The sequence below is a fragment of the Salvelinus alpinus genome, chromosome 3, assembly GCF_045679555.1.
Source record: "Salvelinus alpinus chromosome 3, SLU_Salpinus.1, whole genome shotgun sequence".
In the NCBI taxonomy this organism is placed as follows: Eukaryota; Metazoa; Chordata; class Actinopteri; order Salmoniformes; family Salmonidae; genus Salvelinus; species Salvelinus alpinus.
Genome location: NC_092088.1, coordinates 19,709,452 through 19,733,937, shown reverse-complemented (window position 1 = coordinate 19,733,937; position 24,486 = coordinate 19,709,452). Strand labels below are relative to the sequence as shown.

The 24,486-nt window shown below is 42.3% G+C and overlaps 2 protein-coding genes across 6 annotated transcripts in view; one reads left to right on the top strand and one right to left on the bottom strand.

Moving 5' to 3' along the window:
• LOC139570201 (vesicle transport through interaction with t-SNAREs homolog 1A-like) overlaps nucleotides 1-20,638 on the bottom strand; it is a 183,434-nt gene extending 162,796 nt beyond the window's left edge. For all 4 annotated transcript variants that reach the window (XM_071391840.1, XM_071391837.1, XM_071391841.1 and 1 more), the window contains exons 1-3: nucleotides 20,429-20,638; nucleotides 12,492-12,550; nucleotides 10,093-10,203 (exon numbers count right to left, since the gene is read on the bottom strand). In XM_071391840.1, coding sequence (XP_071247941.1) covers nucleotides 10,093-10,203; nucleotides 12,492-12,550; nucleotides 20,429-20,522 — 264 coding nt within the window. In that variant the 5' untranslated portion in view covers nucleotides 20,523-20,638. The remainder of the gene's footprint in view (nucleotides 1-10,092; nucleotides 10,204-12,491; nucleotides 12,551-20,428) is intronic.
• Nucleotides 20,639-20,997: 359 nt separating this feature from the next.
• On the top strand, nucleotides 20,998-24,237 carry LOC139570198 (RNA-binding protein with serine-rich domain 1-like). Of its 2 annotated transcripts, none has more exons than XM_071391835.1 (7): nucleotides 20,998-21,093; nucleotides 21,746-21,901; nucleotides 22,086-22,253; nucleotides 22,563-22,668; nucleotides 22,868-23,021; nucleotides 23,216-23,360; nucleotides 23,635-24,237. In XM_071391835.1, exons 1-7 carry the CDS (start codon nucleotides 21,023-21,025, stop codon nucleotides 23,738-23,740), a joined length of 906 nt encoding a protein of 301 aa, XP_071247936.1. In that variant the 5' UTR covers nucleotides 20,998-21,022; the 3' UTR covers nucleotides 23,741-24,237. The 2 variants fall into 2 exon arrangements, with proteins under 2 accessions (XP_071247936.1, XP_071247937.1); XM_071391836.1 differs by lacking the exon at nucleotides 20,998-21,093 and adding an exon at nucleotides 21,108-21,467.
• Nucleotides 24,238-24,486: the final 249 nt, after the last annotated feature.

The following is a 24,486-nucleotide window of genomic DNA, read 5'->3' as shown; positions in this document are numbered from 1 at the left end:
AGGATCGCAACTGAACTCTAAACAAAAGAGCGAATTCCAGGGGCTTTGATTGAAGAATATCCATATACTTTTTGCTGGCCGGGGGAATCGTCTCAAATGGTTATTTCTTTAAGGCATGAGGGCCGATTAAACCCAATATTAAAATATGGAAGCAGTCCTAATGAAAAATCAAAGGCCTGGTTTCCTCTCTCTCGCTCTCTATTTATTTTCCCCCATTCTCTCTCTCTCCTTCTCCCAGTGCATGAATCCTGGGCTGTATGAGGGGAGAGAAAAGCCGGGGCCCGGGCATCGGCAGTGCAAACACACAGACAGCGGTGCAGAAATCAATAGAGGAGAGCCGTCGGGGAGGCAGCCGGGCGAGAGGAACCAGAGCGGGGCCCGCTCGGATCACAACGCTGGCTTCTGGCGTGCAGTGGGGAATAAAGGGGGCCTCCCCAGGTCAGCGCCAGAGAAAAAGGTGAGATTAGAGGGAAATGGAGGAGGGATTTCGGCACGCGGGGGGGGTGATGAGGTAGTGCATGTATGGGGAGGTGGTTGGGGGAGGCGTACGGTGCGGGATACCTGGTGAGCTAGGGACCAATCGGCCCATTAGCCTGTGGCTACCTACATATGGTTCACTGAACCCTCCACTGAGAATAACTTTCTTTTATTTTTTGCGCAAATGTCTTTCTTTTTTTTCTTTTTTTTTTTTAAAAGAAGATCTTCACTTTTAACCCTTTCTCCACTTTGGAGAGGGTTCTCTTTTGACCTCGATTTATGATTCATCTTTGTTTGATGTCTATTCTCAGAGTGTTATCTAAAAGTGTTGAAAGCTAGACACAAAGGAAGAGATTTGGACCCATAATATATTGTTGTCGACAAAATGTGTGTGCGCGCGCGTGTCCGTCCAACTGCGTTCGTCTATGGAAATGCATAGAAGACTACCGTCCCCTGTCCCTCGCCTTTCTTCGGAGTAACGTGACCATTGTCTGAACTGAATGCCTCCCTCATTACCATAAGAACAGAGCATCAGGCATAGAGGCTTAGACACATCATTAACGCTATACATCTATTTATAAACTGGCTGGTTTGAGCCCTGAATGCCGATTGGCTGACAGCCGTGGTATATCAGACTGTATACCACGGGTATGACAAAGCATGTATTTTTACTGCTCTAATTATGTTGGTAACCAGTTTATAATAGCAATAAGGCACCTCAGGGGTTTGTGTTACATGGTCAATATAACATGGCTAAGGCCTGTATCCAGGCACTCCGTGTTGCGCCTAAGAACAGCCTTTAGCCGTGGTATATTGGCCATATACACCACACCTCCTCGTGTCTAATGCAGAGGAGGTGCGTAGGCACCTTCCAGCGGAGCCAATCCAACATGTTCCCTTGTGAACTTTCCTAGACACTTACCGGCTCCATGGGAGAGTACAGGTTTTGTGTTGGAATTCAGAGCAGTTGTCCAAACTATGAGAAACAGCCAATTGAGGGCAGACGAAGGTCTTGTACACCTCTCACATGGAAACCGACAACAACGTCAGATACTCACCCCTAGAGTATGTGCTGTTAAGTTCACCAGGGCTAGTCTTAGGGCACATTAACATGCATAGTAGATACACAGTTTAAGCGATATCAATACCTGTCCCATGTATGTTAACTGCTGCATTAGATAGTGGTTGGCAGGTGGAGAATGCAGTAATTCCCTATGGATATACTGACTTAATCTATTCCACATGTATTACAATGTACTTACACATATGAAACCATCCTGAGAGCATGAAGTGATTTACCTATAAGGCTATACTTCATTTCACAGTCCACTATTTACCCAGTATTAACTTAGATACTGCACTTAATAAATCACACTTTGGTTTCTTTGGAATTCAATAAACAAACACCACTTTGTACCATTCGGGACTGGTTGTTGAATTATTTGTACCAGGAAGTATACATTACAAAATAACTTTGTACCAAGTAAATACCCGCGGAAACAGGAGTGTAAAATAAAGTAATAGCATGGTTTCTGACTTAAATCACATTTTGAACGCAGCACAGAGACGTCCAATTCCAGTTTTACCTCCCATCGGATGCCAATAGGTTGTGTATAGACGTACACACACAAAAAGTACAAATTAGTACGCATCAAAAGTCTAACTGTGGGTGTGAGTTGATGCGCTGATAGAGGCCAGGGATAAATTAATACATCCTTAATTCATACTCTACACTCCAGTGTAATTCTGATCAAGGCCACAGCAAGATTCCTCTGCAGGCTTCCGAACCAGACGAGAAACTAAACAATTGTCGGTCGCAAAGACCAAAAGCGGTTTGTATTTCTTTTGCACGCTTCTCATTTAGAAGCACTTAAACCAGAGAAAGGGAAATGCAATTCGATAGGGGGAAACTTTGTTTCCATTTACAAATTTCATCCCGGGGTAAACACATTGAGCTAACTGGGGGAAACGCACTGAGTGTCAGGGAAAACTGGGGATGTCAATAGTTCTCCCTCTCTAGGCTCGTTTTTGTTAAAAAGGCATAAGCCAAGAACAACAAAAGACAGAGGAAAAGCACAAGCCTACTAGATGAATTCATAATGCATTTCATAAATACTTCATGACTTTTATATACTTAAGCCAGTCTGACAAATTTAAAAGAAATCAGTGTCACCTATTCTGGTCCCGCTTGTCAGTCAATGCATCACTTGGGTGCGGGTGTCACATGTCACTTCTGGTTTACACTGGTTTGTGGGACAGGCTCGGGGCTCTGAAACAAGGGGGGGGACAGTACAGGGAGGAGGGGGAAGGGTGCTATTATATTCACATGTCTCTGCCCCCCCCCCCCCACTATCTTCCGACTTCTCTCAGTCAAGTCACTCAATCAATCACATAGGCCCCTGAGGACAGAGAGGACCTGCGAGGCCCTTACTTCAGGCAGACACATTTAGGTACTGATCACCGTCTGTGGGAGGGTGACTTACCCCACTTTGGAGAGGATCCCAAGATAAGCGAAAGGAAATGATCGTGTCATTGAATACACAAAACACCAGTCCTATTCACAAACATAATATACGCATGTCCTTGTTAAATACCACCCGTTGATCGTCTCAGAACAGAAGAATCCCACTCATCATTGACAAATTAAAACAGATACATTACAAACGTTTCTATCACTTACATCGTTTTTGACCACAGTGATTGGTTGACTAATCACGCGCGCAGAGAACACTATACTGCCATTACTCGATGCTTCAGCTCCTGCGTCTCCTGGTAGGAGAACCATCACCGTTGGAGTAACCGGAACTCTCTTCTCTCCTTCTGGTGACTCAGTCCTTCACCCGTTCCATCACCACCCTTACATTACATCTAAACCATAGACACACTCTTCCAACAGGGAGACTATAGATGCTGATCCATTAGAGGCTGCAAGCCCCATCTTTCTGTCTAAAATAACACAACAAGTATTTTCAACTGCCAATCCACAAGAAGCTCGGGGAAGAGCTGCTGTGTAGAACATCTTCAAAATAAAAGGCGGAATTCATAAGCTGAGAAAAAGATATAGATTTGTTTACATCTTAAATCTGCGCTGGGCTCCGAGGAAAGAGAGAAAATAAGCCCCTCAATCCGGGCGATTTCCATAAGAAATCTGATCTTTTTAATCTGGGTGTGAGACTGGACTTTGGCGCTATTGATGGCTTGTTAAACAACCGAACATATAAACCATCATCTGCATTAACTCCTTAGTGGTACACAACAAAGACTCAAATGTTTTATGACGGCAAGCGCAGACGAGCCAATTTAAGGAGATTTATAGTGTCTAACACCCAGCTAATGTTGGTCTGTCATGTTTTGTTTGTAGAAGTCGCTGTAATGGAGGATAGGGGGCAAATGACACAGAACCTCCAAACTGGATTACAATGGTACTGTGCCATAACCAGCGCTAAGTACAGTGCTCGTAGAATATCCCGTCAAACATATATGAAATACGCTAATTATGAAGCATCTTCCATTCAAAGTGAAGAATTCTGGATGACGCTTTGAAAGGACAGCAGGACATTCCAATAATGTCCTTACAAAAACTTGACAGTTTTTTCTCCCTTAGATTCCCAACTGAGCCCATCAAAAACTTCAGGAGAGCTATGTATCCAAAAGGTTCTAGTCTCCATGACCGTGACTTGACCATGAACGAATATCTCAAATCACACACTATGGAAGGTATCATGGACAAGTTTAACTTGAAAAGTTAATAAAATTCTTGAATTCATTAAAAAAAAAATCATGAATTCATAAAAACAAACAATCATGAATGACCTTTGAGAAACAGCTCAGTGCTGCTGTGTTTGGAACTGAAATAAAGTTTGTTATTGCTTATGCAAGACTTTAGACAGTTCCGATTCTGTCGACAGACCTATCGAGGCATCTTGAACTTTGCTCAATGATACACAATGGACAGTACAGAGAGGAATTTGCCAATTTTTTATCCATTTTAGATCAAGGCCAAATCATTTCCAAGTTGCCATAGTTTGTCGAGCGTTTTATATGATGCATTTTCCCCTTTACACAATTGGCTATACTAAAGGGTCCAAGGTGCTCATTGCATAGCTTCAGCACTCAATATTTGCCCTAAAAGAAAGCGTTTATTAAATTATTTATTTTTCCACTTAAAAGGTCATTAATAATCACTTAAGAGACTATGAAATATGAAAAAGCTGTTACACATTTGGGATTGGTGCAGAGGGCAGCTCTTAATTCCATTCATCCGACTATCAGGTGAATAAACTGTTCAATATTTCAAGGCTAGTTGACTCGATAAACGCTTTGGGAATGCGTTAATTATCTCCCTGGATAGAAACTGGAAGCCATTCAGTCTAAAGGTGTTTGTCACGATCCACCTACACTCTGTGTGTCATAATCTGGGCAGGAAAAACAGATCTTATCGTTGTGCCTCCTCACTTTAAAATCCACCGCAAAGGAATTGTAGGCTTTCCACTTCAACTGTAATTGAGTGAATTCATAAAAAAAGACATATGGTCAATGTCTTCATTATTGTCACTGTGAACAGAATTACAGCTTTCAATAGACATTAAATAGTCATTCATTAAAAACTATAATTTATCTGTGGCAAGTCATTTTTGTTGTTGTTGAAGAAAATGTAAAATATTATGCTTTTCAATCATTTCGACTTTATTGCTTTTCAATAATTCCGACAAAATATAATTTGCAGCAGTATTCATACCATTGATACTGTCTTGACTGTGCACCCTGCAGAAATTGACATTGAGGTTGAAAAATGTGTGAATCATTCTATAATTGACAATTGTTAACAGCTGTTGTCTAACCAAGATTAACTTTATCAAAAGCATATTTTGTAAACCAAAGAGCTTGAATTCATTTCACCACATCTACCATTTGAACCAGAATCGACCTTCAATTTAACTACTGAAACATAATATACCAAACAAACTTTTTTACGGTTCAAAAGCGGAATAGAAAGAACTAACATTCTAAGAATAACAGTCAATGTGTGAGGAAAATGTAGATAAAACAAACAGCTGCCTAGGTTAGGAAATATCATTTTTTGACGTTTGGAGACAATTTTCTAAGGGGTGAAAATATACACCGGCAGACAGACAAACACAGTTCTGTCCAAAAAACAGCTAAGAGTCTAGGACCTGCACGTCAACAAACTGTTCACTACTTCCTTCTCCAAGTTCCACAGACGAGACAAGGTCAGAGGCCACAGTGATAAGAAGCAGCTCTTTTAGCAGGTCTCCATATATCCAGGAGAAGCTCTTCTGATCGGCATGCGTGCTTATCAATATCACCTCTACCAGATAACTCATCTTGGCCCGAATTCTTTGAACAATATCGCCATCTGGTGTCAGCTAAGAGGGAAGACAGCTTCTCAAGTAAATTCATGTTGGACACTTTGGCCCACTGAAATCCACAAAAAGGGTAGAAAAGCTATATATTCTCAATTTATATTCTGAAACCTAAAGCTTGACACTCAAGCGTTGTCAAGCTTTTACTCTGTTTATAGGCTACTTCTGAGTCATTTTAAAACAGTCACTTTTCAAGGGAAAACACTCAAATATCTACACAAAAGGTTTATAAATGTATTATGTCCATCTCTCAGTTGTCACCAATAGTCCATGCAGTCTGAGCACAGCCCAAATGGACGTCGAGTGTATTTACAGTGCCTTCAGAAAGTATCCACAGCCCCTGTCTTTTTCCACATTTTGTTGTGTTACAGCCAGTGAATTTCCAACACAGATTTAACCAAAGAGGCTTTCCAATGCCTGGCAAAGTAAGGTACCAAACAGACATCGAATATCCTTTTGAGCCTGGTGATGTTATTAATTAGACTTTGGATGGTGTATCAATACACCCAGTCACTACAAAGATACAGGTGTCCTTGCTAACTGAGTTGCCAGAGAGGAAGGAAGGAAACCGCTCAGGGATTTCACCACGAGGCCAATGGTGACTTTAAAACAGTTTATTGGATAGGAGAAAACTGAGGATGGATCAACAACATTGTAGTTACTCCACAATACTAACCTAATTGACAGAGTGAAAAGAAAGAAGCCTGTACAGAATAAAAATAACCCAAAACATACCGCAAAAAAACATGTCAAAGCAATGAACTTTTTGTCCTGAATACAAACTTATGTTTGAGGCAAATCCAATACAAAACGTTACTGAGTACCACTCTCCATATTTTCAAGCATAGTGGTGGCTGCATCATGTTATGGGTATGCTTATAAAATCGTTAAACTCCCCAGTCCTTTTCAGAATAAAAATAAATAAATAAAAACAGAATGGAACTAGGCACATGCAAAATTCTATTGGAAAAACCGTATGAGTCTGATTTCCACCAGACACTGGGAGATGAATTCTCCTTTCAGCAGGATAATAACTTAAAACACAAGGCCAAATATATACCGGAGTTGCTTACCAAGAAGATGGTGAATGTTCCTGAGTGGCGAGTTACAGTTTAGACTAAAATCTATGGCAAGACCTGAAAATGATTTCCTAGCAATGATCAACAACCAATTTGACAGAGCTTGAAGAATTTTGAAAATAATAGTGTGCAAATGTTGAACAATCCAGGTGTGGAAAGCTCTTAAAGAGACCTACCCAGAAAGACTCACAGCTGTAATCGCTGCCAAAAGTGATTCTGACATGTATTGAATCAGGGGTGTGAATACTTAAGTAAATGAGATAGTTCTAAAAACATGTTCACTCTGTCATTATGGGGTATTGTGAGAGAAAGAAATCCATTGAATCCATTTGGAATTCATGCTGTAACACAAAATGTAGAATAAGTCAAGGGGTATGAATACTTTCTGAAGGCACTGACTCCACAGACGTCTGTGGACCTAGCCTCCCGGTGGAAGGACAAACTTTGGAGCTACCTTTGAAGATGGTCTGTTTACCCGATAGGTTTCATTAAATCAAGCCTCCATTATGCCTCTCTTGTGCCTGATCAAAGGCATCGCTAAGAGGCATGTCATTCTGCTTCCCCTGACTTAAACGCATCCCCTCTATCAAACGGAAGGGGGGGTTCGGTTGAGCCAGCCTCCCCTTTGGCTGATGCAAGGCCCCTCAGCAGGGGACCTCTGGCTTTAAGACCCCTCTATTATCAAAATGAAGCCGACAAACAGCAAACAAATCACAAATGCACCTTCGGGATGACCGTCTGATAACGTGCTCTCTCTCTTTTTTTTCATCGGTCTGGATGGCCGGGTTATTGGGGTTCGGGCTTGGCCCCGTCTGGCATAGACAAGTGGGGCTCAATCTGGCACGTTGGTGGCGTGAAGACATCAAACCGCGGCTGGACGAGAGGATGGGGTTTCGGGGGGAAACACAACAAAGACTGTACTTTTGTTTTTTATATAAAAAAATTGAGAGGGCAGGGTGCCTGAATATGTGCAGGGTCCCTGAATATGTGCAGGGTGCCTGAATATGTGCAGGGTGCCTGAATATGTGCAGGGTGCCTGAATATGTGCAGGGTGCCTGAATATGTGCAGGGTCCCTGAATATGTGCAGGGTGCCTGAATATGTGCAGGGTGCCTGAATATGTGCAGGGTGCCTGAATATGTGCAGGGTACCTGAATATGTGCAGGGTCCCTGAATATGTGCAGGGTGCCTGAATATGTGCAGGGTGCCTGAATATGTGCAGGGTGCCTGAATATGTGCAGGGTGCCTGAATATGTGCAGGGTGCCTGAATATGTGCAGGGTGCCTGAATATGTGCAGGGTGCCTGAATATGTGCAGGGTCCCTGAATATGTGCAGGGTGCCTGAATATGTGCAGGGTGCCTGAATATGTGCAGGGTGCCTGAATATGGCCTGCAGGAGTGAGAGAGAAGTGAGAGGCCGGGCCAGGCTGAAGCATTTTGCACTTTTGAGGACGAATCAGCAGTTTTGGGAGAAGTCAGCAGCTTTACCAGGGAGTTGAAAGGGAGTATGGGTGAAAGTGGGCAGTGGGAGGTCCCACTTTAAATGCACATCACCTTTCCCCTAAAAAATTCAAACTTTAAGAGCAAAACAAATTGTTTATCAATATAACAGGGTTTCACACAGGCTGAGGTAGACACCGCTTGCCAATCGTAAGTGAACCAAAATGAAAAGCAATACTAAAGTTGGTTTGTTCTAGTCTATCCACAATTATTAAAAAGCACCTAAATGAATTGTGCTTGGTAGAAGACCGGCCTTAATCTGACTCCACTTTGAAACTAAAATGAACACACTGTACAGGTTTCTGGTAGAGGCAAAGTTGTCAGAAGGGTACGTGACTAGGCCTATATATTTTCCTATTTTAAGGGTACGTGATTAATATATTTTTATACATCAAAAATGGCCGTTCTCCACTCTCTGCTCCTTCATTCTTAATGTATGAGAATGTCGGCTATTTAAAAAGGTGACAAAGGGCATCCTCGCATCTAATAGCATGCGCTCAAAATAGCATAGCACAGACAAAAATGTGAGGAATGGGACTTAGCCGTAATATCCGACACAGCAGGTGTTAATTGCTCGATAATTAACCACGGCAAGTGTCGAGACAGGAGAAGCTAAAGATTAATCATCAGCCAATTAAATGCCCATGGCGAGGAAAGAGAGCTCTCTCAAAGAATAGAGAGATCTCCTCTGTAATCTGAGCTAACAGACTTTCAGGAGTGGAGCCACAGATCACTGGCACCTGTAATTTCCCAGTGTTTGCTTGTTGATTATTTCGGGTCACGTTGGTCAATGCTTTAACCGTGACGCCTCCTGTTTACCTTTACATTTGAATGGAAAATGCTAAATATCCACACAAGTATCTAGTGGAACGATGCATACTGAAATTCCACAGGTAAATGAAACCCCGAGGAAGCTGAGAGAGAGTTCAGAGATGTAACATAGTCAAAGAAAAACCATACAAATCCTGAAAGTAAAGCCAAGAGGGGCCTTAACACAATTTCTGCATCTAATGGGAGTAATGTTTGAAAGTAAAACAGGGAGCCTAAAATATGGGTTAAGAGCAATTGACTTTAAAAGTTGAAACACTTCATTCCTCATTAAGGTTTGATATGTGGAGGGTTCTAGACAGACAGGTGCAGTTTATAAATTACTAAACGAGGCCATGTTCTGAAGCATCAACACAAACCCACACTCCTATGGATGCTACTTGGGCTTTCAAAAACAGACACAAAAGGAATTAGCCACAGTGGACATGCCAATGACCTTCAGTTTGAGTCCGAGTGCGTGTGTTTCAGAAAGTGTGAGCGTATGTTAGAAGGTGTACGTATGCTCAGAACTATACCTGTGTATATTGTGCGTACATTTTGGCGTTCACTTACAGTACACACACACAAGCACACAAAAACACATGCTTACGTGTGTGCAAGTACACGCGATAGGATCATTCTTGCCATACCAAAAGGTCAAACGCCATCAGTAGGCATCAATGTTACATTGAGCAAGGCACGTAACCCTAATTTGCCCCAGGGCCGCCTTACTGATATGGCTGACCCTGTAAAACAACACATTTTATTAGGGGGGGTGGGGGAGGCTGTCAGTAGTATGCGTAGCTATTCACTAAGACAAATGAGGTGTTATGGTGGGGTACTCACAAAGTCTTTCTCCAGCTTCTCCATCTCCCCCTTATAGCTCTTCAGTCTGCTCTGGTACATGCCTCTGCTCTGGATGGGGAGCTCACGCACCTCCAGATCCATCTGCTCCATCTAGGTCCAGCAATCAACCAGTTCATTCACCATTCAATGATTTTTATTTTATTTTTATGAACATTATATTGGCAAAATTCGCTAGAACATAGGTCTAAACTATGCAATTATAGCTGGGTAGCATACAATTGTGGAAATATGTCAAAACAGATTTTCAATGAAAGATTGTTGTTAAACTCAACTTATTGTACACTTTACTGTTAAGTAAGTAGTCTGTTTAGCATGTAGTGACTACACTGTTAAGGGACATTTTATGTAAAGTGTTGAATTTAATGTACAGTGCATTCGGAAAGTATTCAGACCACTAGAATTTTTTTAAATTGTGTTGCGTTACAGCCTTATTCTAAAATTGATTTTATATATATATATATATATATACACACACACACACACACACATCTCAATCTACACACAATACTCCATAATGACAAAGCAACTTTTAGAAAGTATTGCTAATTTATAAAATAAATGAAATTATATTTACAAAAGTGTTCAGTACTTTATTGAAGTAGCTTTGGCAGCGATTACAGCATTGAGTCTTCTTGGGTATGACGCTACAAGCTTGGCACACCTGTATTTGGGGAGTTTCTCCTATTCTTCTCTGCAGATCCTCTCAAGCTGTCAGGTTGGATGGGGAGCATCGCTGCACAGCTATTTTAAGGTTTCTCCAGAGATGTTCGAGGGGCTGGGCCCCTCAAGGAAATGTATAGACTTGTCACCTAAGCCACTTCTGCGTTGTCTTGGCTGTGTGCTTAGGGTTGTGGTCCTGTTGGAAGGTGAATTATCACCCCAGTCTGAGGTCCTGAGCGCTCTGGAGCAGGTTTTCATCAAGGATCTCTCTGTACTTTACCATAAAGGCCTGATTGGTGGAGTGCTGCAGAGATGGTTGTCCTTTTGGAAGGTTCTCCCATCTCCACAGTGGAACTCTGGAGCTCTGTCAGATTGACCATTGGGTTATTGGTCATCTCCCTGACCATGGCCCTTCTCCACCGATTGCTCAGTTTGGACGGGCGGACAGTTCTAGGAAGAGACTTGGTGGATCCAAACTTCTTCCATTTAAGAATGATGGAGTCCACTGTGTTCTTGAGAACCTTCAATGTTGCAGGCATCTTTTTGATACCCTTCCCCAGATCTGTGCCTCGACACAATCCAGTCTCGGAGCTCTACGGACAATTCCTTCCACCTCATGGCTTGGTTTTTGCTCTGACATGCCATGTCAACTGTGGGACCTTATATAGACAGGTGTGTGCCTTTCCAGATCATGTCCAATTAATTGAATTTACAACAGGTGGACTCCAACCAAGTTGTAGAAACACCTCAAGGACCATCAATGGAAACAGGATGCACCTGAGCTCAATTTCGAGACAATAGCAAAGGGTCTGAATAGTTATGTAAATAAGGTATCTGTTTATTTTTAATACAATTGCAAAAATGTCTAAACCTGTTTTTCACTTTGTCATTATGGGGCATTGTGTGTAGATTGCTGAGGAAAATGTTTTATTTAATTCATTTTAGAATAAGGCTGTAATGTAGAAAAAGGGAAGGGGTCTGAATAATTTCTGAATGCACTGTATACATAGACAGGTTTGATGTAATGAAATTAAAGTAAAATAGTGTAGCACACAACTTGGATTTGTAGGAGTCTGTAAGACAACAAGAGATTCTGAAGATTAAACTGAAATGTCAAGCTAGCAAAACTTCAACATGAGCTACTTCAGCAGCCCTAACTAAATCTTTTTCGATGTTGATTTGCTGACTGACACATTGCTCTTCTTCGGGTCATTCATCAACGATTTAAAAAAAAGTTATGACAGAAAGGCAGTTTGGTAAATAAATAAGATGCAATCAATTTGAAGGGCCTTCATTTTAAAGACATGTTGAGACCCAACAGTGTCACGTAGAGTATATTAGAGGTAGAGAGAGACAAGACTCTCTGAGGTGGATTTGGAGAAGCCTAATCAAGACAACATAATAAGACAACTACGTCGACAATTTACACATTAGTTCACTTCCTTAAATTTTTAAACATGACGGGAAGACTCCCTCCTCCAAATAATGGCTCGAAATGTGTCACGGGTGTGTCACTTAAAAGCTAAAAGTGATCACGCCGTTATTGTGCTGAACAGCATTCCACCACGTGAAGTATGTGTGTGTCATGTCGCCGTTAGGATAACACAGGTGCCGTTGTCTTCGTGCACCGGTGAAATTGTCTTGTTTCCTTTTCCAAATACATTATTACTATATATTTTTTTTATGTGAAGAGCGGAAATTACTGATCAAAGACGTACCAACTCTCTGACTTCTTCGAGCTGTTTGTCGACATTTAGAACCAGCTGTGTCTTCTCCTCTGAAAAGGAAACAGGAGAAACATATTGATCAGTCGACAGAGTAGCAGTGCGTTATGACAACAACCCAACTCCCCCGCGACAAGGGGATTGAAAACACACACCAGAATGCATCTGAAGATATATTTACACATTCTCTCCGCACGCTGAGCCACATTTGAAGTATTTTATTCATCCACGTGTAAAAGGCCTTTGTTGGCTTTTGTTAGAGGAGCAACGAGACACCTCGTACCAACTCAAAAAGAAAATGTCAGCTTTAGTAGGTTGCAAGATTTTCTCAACTCAGAGTCCCACTAATAATGACTAAAACGCTGCTCTACGCTCACCCAAAGGCTCCGATTGCAAATCATGACTTGAAACTCATTTGGCCATAAGAGTTCAATATGGAATGTTGTAAATGATTGTGTAATCTCTCAATTCTGCCTGAACTTATTCTGTTATGTGTAGCAAGTGCTCCACATGTGTGAAACAGGTCTGAAGGTAAACGTTGACAGGTTGTTCCAATTACTGGTTCTGATATGAACATGTCATTTCTCAGTCCGTTTGACATAGCTACAGCTACTCAAAAAACATGCAACACATCTTAAAGTTTGACATTGTCCGTTATTATAAATGTAACCTGGCAAATGGATTTTCAGCAATCGAATGCAAATCTTGAATCGTGTACTCCAGTATGTGCACCGATCCCTAGTAGCAGCAACAACAATCGAGATAAATACTCCTAATATTCTCAGTACACATTTGGACATATGTTTTATTTGTCTAACGTAAACTGATGCTTTGACGGCCCAGAGTTGTAACCAACATCTAAGAAGTTAAGGATCATTATAAAAGACTACCCTGCTATGGACCAATGTTTGTTAAATCGGCCTAATTGACCAGATTTTCAACAATTGACATGTAGCTGAAAGCCCGCACTACCGGAAACTTCCAGATCAAAAACCAACCACAAGGCTAGCCTATCAGTAACAGGACATAACAGTGCGAAAACCAAGAGAAGATCTTCATTGTTTTACCCCCGAGTCTGCACTGCCTTTTGTCAGACATCAAATCCAATTTGAAAACCTCACAGCCTACACAAGTAAACAGCCGGGGGCGATTCTCCTCGAGGTGAGGTGGTGTAGCCCTCTCCAGCATTGGCCTGGACAAGATAATCCTGAAATATGCATGGCTATTTACTAGGAGTACCGCAGTCTGACAGACGAGTCGTTTTGTAGACAGGCCGCAAAAAAATGTAAATTGAGCTCGGTATCTCTGCTCAATATTTAATAGCCAGTGATTGACAGGCCTTCAGCTTTCCATAAACACTCTTGAGAAGAAAAAAAAAAATCATGTTTAATGGAACGAGACCTTGCAATACATTGTACTCTTATTCAAACCTCAGTCTCACGTTTTTCAGACAGTAACAAAGCAAAACAAAAACACATTATCAATTTGATTCTGGCGCGAATGCTGAAGGCTTGGCCAAGACACGGTCAAGGACGTTTCTTCGCGTGCCACAGCCATTATCAGCGATTGTGCATAAGTGACGTCGGGAAACACAGCAACACTGGGGACAAAAAGCTTTTGTCGAAGCTATTGTCATCGTATGAAATTGAGGGCTGCCAACCGACGGGCACAATTCAGGCACTTGAGGGAGGAGAGAAAGAAATGAGAAATGTCTTCATGAGTAGGAATGGAATTGAAATTCAAGTGCAAACTGTTTTGGTAGGAGCAGAGGACACGTAACAATGACTGCTGGGTATCATGGGCTTCCGCCTTAGTTCATATTCATGTGGGCTTATTTTAACATGCTGGGTGGTGGGAAAACATGGTGAAATTACACTGTGGAAGAAACACATTGTTTCTGTCAAGAAGCCAATTCAAACCATGACAATTCAGATCGAATGCAAATTCCCATGAGCCATAGCATAGGAAAATAAACAAGCAACAGACCTAGCAAATATGAGCTAAGCAAAGGAAGACAATGCCAGCTGCAGGATATTTTGTTTGTTGTTCAGTGGGTGAACAGGCTGTGGCCGGTGAATAGGTAGACAGCCTTTGGTCTTCAAATAAAGTGTTTACTTAACTATGAGACCAGTACAGGTATTTTTACAGTTATGATACATGATGTTAGGCTATCGGGCCTCTCTACAGTCTCTTATCCTAATTTCAGGAGAGAATTCCTAAAAGGCATGAACAAAAAGGTGAAATTAATCTGGTTAAAATTGAGACTAAGACAGAAAAGTTAGTAATGAGTAGATCTAAGGGATGTGTATCTTTCCCTTTCAAGACGATTGGATAAGCAGTGCTTCAACCAGGATTTTTTTTCAGCGGGGTGGCAAAGATAGCAGCGGGGGCGGGTGATTGTTAGTTCTCTCTTATTTCTAAATATATTTCGACATTATCTTTTATACATACACTGCTCAAAAAAATAAAGGAACACTTAAACAACACAATGTAACTCCAAGTCAATCACACTTCTGTGAAATCAAACTGTCCACTTAGGAAGCAATACTGATTGACAATACATTTCACATGCTGTTGTGCAAATGGAATAGACAACAGGTGGAAATTATAGGCAATTAGCAAGACACCCCCAATAAAGGAGTGGTTCTGCAGGCGGTGACCACAGACCACTTCTCAGGTCCTATGCTTCCTGGCTGATGTTTTGGTCACTTTTGAATGCTGGCGGTGCTTTCACTCTAGTGGTAGCATGAGACGGAGTCTACAACCCACACAAGTGGCTCAGGTAGTGCAGCTCATCCAGGTTGGCACATCAATGCGAGCTGTGGCAAGAAGGTTTGCTGTGTCTGTCAGCGTAGGAGGTGCTACCAGGAGACAGGCCAGTACATCAGGAGACGTGGAGGAGGCCGTAGGAGGGCAACAACCCAGCAGCAGGACCGCTACCTCCGCCTTTGTGCAAGGAGGAGCAGGTGGAGCACTGCCAGAGCCCTGCAAAATGACCTCCAGCAGCCCACAAATGTGCATGGGTCTGCTCAAACGGTCAGAAACAGACTCCATGAGGGTGGTATGAGGGCCCGACGTCCACAGGTGGGGGTTGTGCTTACAGCCCAACACCGTGCAGGACGTTTGGCATTTGCCAGAGAACACCAAGATTGGCAAATTCGCCACTGGCGCCCTGTGCTCTTCACAGATGAAAGCAGGTTCACACTGAGCACATGAGCACATGTGACAGAAGTGACAGAGTCTGGAGACGCCGTGGAGAACGTTCTGCTGCATGCAACATCCTCCAGCATGACCGGTTTGGCGGTGGGTCAGTCATGGTGTGGGGTGGCATTTCTTTGGGGGGCCGCACAGTCCTACATGTGATCGCCAGAGGTAGCCTGACTGCCATTAGGTACCGAGATGAGATCCTTAGACCCCTTGTGAGACCATATGCTGGTGCGGTTGGCCCTGGGTTCCTCCTAATGCAAGACAATGCTAGACCTCATGTGGCTGGAGTGTGTCAGCAGTTCCTGCAAGAGGAAGGCATTGATGCTATGGACCGCCCGTTCCCCAGACCTGAATCCAATTGAGCACATCTGGGACATCATGTCTCGCTCCATCCACCAACGCCACGTTGCACCACAGACTGTCCAGGAGTTGGCGGATGCTTTAGTCCAGGTCTGGGAGGAGATCCCTCAGGAGACCATCCGCCACCTCATCAGGAGCATGCCCAGGCGTTGTAGGGAGGTCATACAGGCACGTGGAGGCCACACACACTACTGAGCCTCATTTTGACTTGTTTTAAGGACATTACATCAAAGTTGGATCAGCCTGTAGTGTGGTTTTCCACTTTAATTTTGATTGTGACTCCAAATCCAGACCTCCATGGGTTGATAAATTTGATTTACATTGATCATTTTTGTGTGATTTTGTTGTCAGCACATTCAACTATGTAAAGAAAAAAGTATTTAATAAGAATATTTCATTCATTCAGATCTAGGATGTGTTATTTTAGTGTTCCCTTAATTTTTTTGAGCACTGTACTTTATATCTGGTTTTAGTAGCTTAAGTTTACACTAAAAACGTTTAACCATCACAGAACCCCCCCCCCCCCCCCCCCCCACATTCATTTTCCATTCTAAATAGAAATCTGATGATGATGGAGCCCATGAGTTGGGCCTCTGAGCTGACTTTGTGTGTGTGTGTGTGTGTGTGTGTGTGTGTGTGTGTGTGTGTGTGTGTGTGAGTGAGTGAGTGAGTGAGTGAGTGAGTGAGTGAGTGAGTGAGTGAGTGACGCATGTCTATGGTGTATTTACGATATAGGCACCTGATCTGAGCCATAAAGTAGACTAGGCATCTACCACCCCACTACCACAATCAGATTAGTGGCAAAGTAGCCTAGGTTTTTATGTCCCCTCACTTTGGTTCTGAAATCACCATCACCCACTTATTAAGTTGTCATTTCTGCACATTAAGTGTTAGCTCGTAATGTGTACATTTTCATAATTTAGCTATGACATGGGCAATGAATATATACTGTGTGTACAAAACATTAGGAACACCTTCCTAATATTGAGTTGCACCCCCATTTTACCCTCAATTCATCACGCCGTGGACTATAAGGTGTAGAAATCATTGCACAGGGATGCTGGCCCACGTTGCCAGATGAGAGTTCTGTCTGCAGTAGCTGACTTTTATTCTGGTAAAACACCATCTTCAACAGCTCATAGATAACAATAAGCTAGGAAATGACGTAGGTTGTCACTCAACTAATGAAGCCTCATATCACGCAAGCCATTTTAGCATTTGAATGCTGACCGTGCCGCACAGATGTGCAAGATCAGGAACCGGCCGTCTACCTTTCATTGGTCAACACGCGAAGCTGGGCAGAGTGAGCGGTTACATGGAGTTCGACGCTGAAGGAGAGGATGAATCAGTTGTCACAAAATGTGAGGTATTTTCGGAAGGTAGAAAGAATGTAATATGAGCCAAAAAAATATTGTGAACCGGCAATTCGAATTGTTCGAATCGATTTTCTGACCGATGCATGCTACATTTGGATCGATTTTTGGGGTCTGCAAACCGATGCACTTGTATCTTAAACATTTGAATTGGGGATCAACGCGTATAGGTGTTTCGTGTCATTCCTCGTAGATCTCATGCATAACTGCATTGATACCAAATGCCCTCTTGTTAGGCTCATTCTCCCTCCACCCACTCCAAATCCCTGGCAGAGGACAAGACGTCTAGGGAGGTGTAAATATCCCGTAAGAATAACACATCCCTGCTACAAATATACTAATCAGCTATCTGCAAACAGAAGTCAGGCAGTCATACAACTATGAATAAGGTCAATTCCACGGTAACAGATTGATGTTGAGACTAGTCTTTTTCACTTTAAAAAATGTATGTGAAACAATAACGAACGTCTACAAAGTTAAACCACACAACTCTATACATGCACGGTACCAACAGCACAAACTGTGATTATGTTACCCAACTTCGCATCTGAACTGTTCAAGTAAATGTGTATTAGTAAGAAAAAAAAATGGAAATTGTTAAAAGAAGTCCTTGTGCATAGAGTTGTATGGTTTATTGTCCACCACGATGTAAATCGGGGAGGGGACTGTGGATCCGTCTCCGTCCGTTAGAGGGCGCTATAGTTAATTAACTCTACGTACGTAAGTCCCATGAGATATTGCAGACAGTACAGGCCCAGTTTTGACAACTTGGCTGAATTATGTGTTTTGCCAAACAGATCCGGCATTTACTAAATTACACTGATTGGCCAGATGGTGGCGCTATAATAAGAGATTGAAAATACAAACTTCGAAAGGTCACGCCCCTCACCCCGTTTGACCTAAAGTCATGAAATGCGGTACATAGGTTCCTCTCCTCACAAGGAACAAATCTGCCTCTGGTCCACCATAATGGATTTTCTACTGGCACCAAATGACTGAGCTGCACAAAATTTGATATGTGGCATCTATGGATAAAGGTTCTCTCAAAGCAATATTTTCCAGACTAGTACCGAAAACAACATGGCCACTATTGACCAACAACCATTCACGTGGGCGTGGTCTGGCACATAAAAGCATATAAATCAGTCAAGGATATTCATATTGTAACTAAATTTGGTACACACGTTGCAAACACTGTCAAGACTTAACATATGCAAGAACATGCATATCGATGAAATCAGGGAGGGGACTATGGAAATCATGGAGGGGAGTGTGGATGTGTCTCTGTGTGTTAGTACGTTCGTCACACGTGATATCTCAGACAGCACTGGCCCGATTTGGACGAAATGTGGATGAATGACGCATCTTCGCTATAGAGATCAGTCAGTTCCAAAATTACACTGATTGGCCCATGGTGGGAGCTACTGTACAGTAATTAACTAAAACATGTTAAATCACACACAATATCTCAATTGGCCCAAAGGTGCTGCATCATTCAGGGTGGACGACATGTTTACTGTTGCCCATTTTAAATTGTATTTGATCTCTGAGAAATTCAGCTAATAGCACTCGCCAGCTTGTAGTCAAAAAACAGAAGTGAGATAGATACCTCTCGTTCGTTCAGTCATCCCTATGGGGAAAGAATAGGGTTTTGGGATAAAGGCCAAAAATATGGTCTGAGGTTAACACAGGCTTAGGAGACCCTATACGTTTTATTCTATGAGATAATACCAGTCAGTTAACATAACCTTTATTAATTATGAAACCTTAATGTGCTTTTTTTTATTAGATAAATGCATTAAATCCACAAAATGTAACCTTTAACTAATGAAGATGATCTCATAGAACAAAATCTATAAGTTCTCCAAAGCCTGTGTTTACCACAGACCTTATTTTCTGGGGTTTATCCAAAAACTCCATTCATATTCCCATAGGCTTTGTCCAACAAACCATGGCGGAGTTAGTGCCTATTGCTCTCTAGTGTGGTGTGGGGGGTCTGTGAGTGGCTTTTGATAATTGGATTGAATTCCTCATGTCTTACTCATTTTTAGGAAGAAGTATGGTCCAAATCAGATGTTAGGTACTATATTTTTTGAAGATTATATGAATCCTATAAATTAAAATGGGTGCAATCAATCAGCATAATTTCTCAGAGATCAAATTATATTTCAACAAAATAATGTTTTTAGGAATGCTAATCTTATCCATTTCTAACTACTGAAACGATTTCAGAACAATCTGAGATGGTTGGTGTCAAAACCCTCTTTCTTGTGTTTTGAGGTGGAATAAATGTAGGGAGGAAGGACAATTTCATCTCGTTTCTTAGATGTGGGCCTGCTTTATATCCTATTACCCACTTTAGAAGTGGAACAATGAAAAAATAAAATGATGGATTAGGTCTACTGCACTTAAGTGCCTTGACTCAACAATTCAGTCCCGCTAAAGCCTACATCTTCACAAACAAGACAATTATTTATTTTTCAATGTAGCCCACATCATGTTCTAGATATGAATGAAGTCTCGTTTTACTTTATTAAAAGTCCAATCCTATTATGTTTAGCCTAGGTACATGATTGAAAGATAATATTTTATATTAAGTACCAATGCTAGGAGCCGGGCAACCTATTGCCATTGAACCAGGATTCAATCTCCCTTCAATAACATATCATCATAAATGTAGAATTAAACTGCTGTGCGTTTGTCAGCACAGCATCCGAATGCTCAAGACCTATTAATGGCTCTTTGATAGCGAACGTTAGCTAGATAGCTGACAAACTAAATAGCTAGTTAGTTGGATAGGTAACGTCGTTATTTCACTAGCACAAAGCTAGTGGAATTCCTTTAGGTAGCTAAATATTCGGCAGTGAATATGATGACATTTGCGTAAAATACGTGTAATGTGAAACTAGCTAGCTAGCTAGCTGCATTATTCATTTGTTGACATGACAGAAGTAATTCGTTGGCAAACTAATAGAGCTTAACGTGGTTTACCTCCACCTAATTTGGGGATCCTTCCAATTTTGTTGGTTATTTCTGCTGTCAGGGTTCCAAAGTCCTGTTCATAGGCTTCAAAATCTGAAGACATAGTGAAGTTTGACTGTAAAACAGGTGTCTTCTTGGCTGAAAAGTAGCTGAAGATGAAGCAAAACAACGCTTTCTGCGAAAGCGGGCCGTCACTTCCGTGTTGCGTTACAGAAAATGTTACCCGGTGAGAAAGCAGTAACTGTTAACTAATTCACTGGTTCTTCCAATGAAGTGTCAAAACTTTCTCCATGCGTGGACAGAAAAAAAATACGTGTACAGAGAAATGAAAGACATCGTATTAACTACAGTTTATGCATTAGCTACACATTTATTTATAGCTTCATCACATTGAAATAGAATAAACAATTTGTTTTTAAGAAGACATCGAACATTTATACAGAATAAAGGATGTTGCTACAATGTTAAAGAGGCATACACATTAATCATCTCTACTAATCCCACATATTGTCTTTAATGTATCAAAATGTGATACACAATATATACCTCTCAAAGAGTCCTATTCCAATAAAATACAGCAGAGGGAGCTGTGCGTCTTTTGAAATGTCACATTCTCCGGCTCAATTTTTCTACGTCATCTCTCTGCGACGTGTAGCTGCAACCAGAACAAATATGTAAATGTCCCTTTTCAATCTGCTTTAATCGTCGAATTAACGATTGTATATAGACGTATGATGGATGTTATGTTGTTGTTTTAGGAAACGCAGTTTGACTCAAGAGTATATTTCACCGATGTGTCTTTGAATTAGCAAAATAGAGGGTATCTAGATAAATCTAGTCGTGTGGGCACGTCGCCCAAAAAAAACCATACAAATATGTTTTATTGTCACACGCCGGATAAGTGCAGGGAAATGTGTTGTTTTTACAGGGTCAACCATAGTAGTATGGCGCCCCTTTAGTAAATCAGGGTTACGTGCCTTGCTCAAGGGCACAGACAGATTTGATTTATTGTCGGTTCAGAAAATTCGAATCAGATTCAGTCTACAACGTAAGTAACGTTAGATCGTTTTTCCCGCCATGTCCCTGAATTATCAGCTGACCGACATGAAGCAAGACAATGTTATATCACTGAAATGATCTAGCGAACAGGATATATTTGGATTGTAGATGTGTAACGTTATGTGCCTTAGAGTTTCACTAACAAGCTCACAAACATACTGTATATGCAACATATTGCATCACAGACTGGAATTGTAGCTAAAGTCTGAATAGTTTCTACTTGTTCTCTAGCTAGATATAGACAGTCATTCTACTATCAATCTACAGGGCACCTTCTCCAGTGAGGAGAAAGGAGCATATGGATGACAAGGCAAAAGAGCGAGGAAAGGAGAAAACGGGTGCCACCAAGGAGGGAGCTGAGAAGGACAGGGGCAGGGAGAAGGAGAAGGGACGCAAGCGACGTAGCTCCACTGGGAGCAGCAGGTCAGACACAATATGTGACCTCCTTTCTCATCTCTCTTACTATCACTGTACCCTTACCATAGCATCTCTTGTTTTTATCACACAACTTATCTCTGCAGTCACTGCTTTCTGATGCCCCACAGTAAGCCCATCTTTCTGTCTTCACTCGGGTCTAAAGTATGCCCCTCTCCCGTTCTTCCCTCAGGTCCAGCTCCAGTAGCAGCTCTGGCTCCAGCTCCGGTTCTTCCAGCGGCTCTAGTTCCTCCTCTGCCTCAAGCCACTCCGGGTCTTCCAGCTCCCGATCTTCTAGCTCAACTAGCTCCGGGTCGCCCAGTCGCCGCCGCCACGACAACCACCGCCGCTCACGGTCCAAGTATGTGTGACCTGTAAAGTGTAAAGCGGTGGTCTCCAATGTGTGCAGGCTTTTGTTCCACACCAGCACTAAATACTTTCAGTTCACCTAGTGGTTTAACATTTAAACCTTCATTGGTTGTTTCAGGTATGTTAGTGCTGGGCTGACAAAAAAGCCTGCATGCTCCGTAACTCTGCTGGACCAGGGTTTGTGATCACTCCTAAAGCTAATCCAAAAACAGGATTAAGGAGATGGGATCTGTGATCTTGGAAGTTACATCTTTTTTGAGTGAAGGAATAAAGAGTAAGACCTCTTCTGTTTGTCCTCTAGATCCAAGTCATTAGTGAAAAAGGATGACAAGGAGAGGCGTAAGAGGAGCCCCAGCCCCCGACCAACTAAGGTGTTCCTGGGCCGCCTCACCAGAAACGTTGTCAAGGTGAGTCAAAATGACTCACCCAGTCTACAAGTGTACATGAATACAGTGTATGTGCACATCAATGGGATTCCATATAGCCTATTTGAATGCATTTTTTGTGTCAAGCTGCAGACCGCATGTTGAAGGCATTGGAGGTTTGTTGAAGTAAGGAGCAATATCTCGGGGGTTGGGTTTTGACTAAAGTCTCTGCTCTTTTCAGGAACACATCCAGGAGATCTTCAGCACCTATGGAAAAATCAAGATGATTGACATGCCTGTGGACAGGCTCCGCCCACACCTGTCAAAGGGCTACGCCTACGTGGAGTTTGAGAATGCCGATGAGGCCGAGAAGGCTCTTCAACAGATGGATGGAGGTTGGTGGAGACCAATGGTTCTGGGTGTACATGCAGTTAGCATCTCTAGTTTGAATGCATTGTAAAAGTCAACTCTACAGCGCTCTACTCTATTGAACTCTCTGTCCATAACCTATCCTCAGAGTTTTTACCTGAATCATACAATTAGAACATCATTTAAAAATGTACCTCTATTTGTTCTCTGTTGTCTGCAGGTCAGATTGACGGACAGGAGATCACAGCCACTGCCGTGCTGGCTCCTAGGGTAATACGCCCGCCCCCTCGCAGGCCCTCCCCCCCTCGCAGGATGCCCCCACCACCCCCGATGTGGCGACGCACCCCTCCACGCCTGAGGAGAAGGTCAGTCTCCTACAGTGTTGATGTCAATGTGTGTGTGGATGTTTGTCAGTCACAATAATTACATGTTTCACAGTACATTTCTGTGTTTATTACACAGAGATGTACTTTTTTCCTGTTATTTTATTATGGTAACATCTGTATCCTCTGTTCTGAATCGCTGATTACAGAATGAATGGCAGATGACCATGTATCCCCTCAGTTGTAAAGTTAAAGACCTTTGTCATCCCCCTGGTCTTGACCTTTGTTTGCATCCTCCTTTCTCTGTTTCCCGAAGATCTCGGTCACCACGGAGACGCTCTCCGGTTCGCCGCAGGACTCGTTCACGCTCACCCGGTCGCAGACGCCACCGCTCACGCTCCAGCTCCAATTCCTCCCGGTAGAGCTGCCTGAAACCTCTCACCTCACAGCTACTCTCCTCCCTCCTATCCTTCTCCCACCTTCCCGTTCTCCACTGTAACAGTTTGGCTGTATCCAAAGTTCTACTTAGCTTCCTTTCCTAGTCCTTCCCTCCATGTTCACTGATCTCACAGGACATTACAGGTGAAAGCATGACAGCCTTTCTCTCGTCATAGTGTATTGTTATTGGTCTATAAGCATCATGTTGATTGCTAGGCTCAATCTGAGGCAAGCTAGCACTGTGTCGAGGAGTGAAGTGAGCCCTGCTCTCAACCCGGGGTTTTTTGTCCTCAACAGCTGAGTTGTGGTTGACACATTGTGATTACAGAATTCTCATTTTAGTTTTTTGTTTGCACATATATTTGTGCGTTTTGTTTTAATATGCAACTGTTACAACTCTTTAGTTGAGCCAGCTTGACATGTGCTGCCTGATGTTTTAATAAAGTTGATTTGTTTTCGTCAATCACACCATGCTACAACATTCCATAGTGCCTCGAGTAGTTAGTAAGGCACTTTGCTACACTTGATACAAGCCTCAAAGCATGTTACCTCATTCATTATGCAGAAGTGTAGGCTAGCTAGACTGAGAGAAGATATTTTGTGTACCATGTGCATGCACACAAGCGTGAAACACCACTTCCGGTGAGAACTGTAAGCCACCTCAAATAACTTATTTACTGTCAATCTATATCCAACATCAAACCCACACACAAAAAAAGGCGTGGTTAAT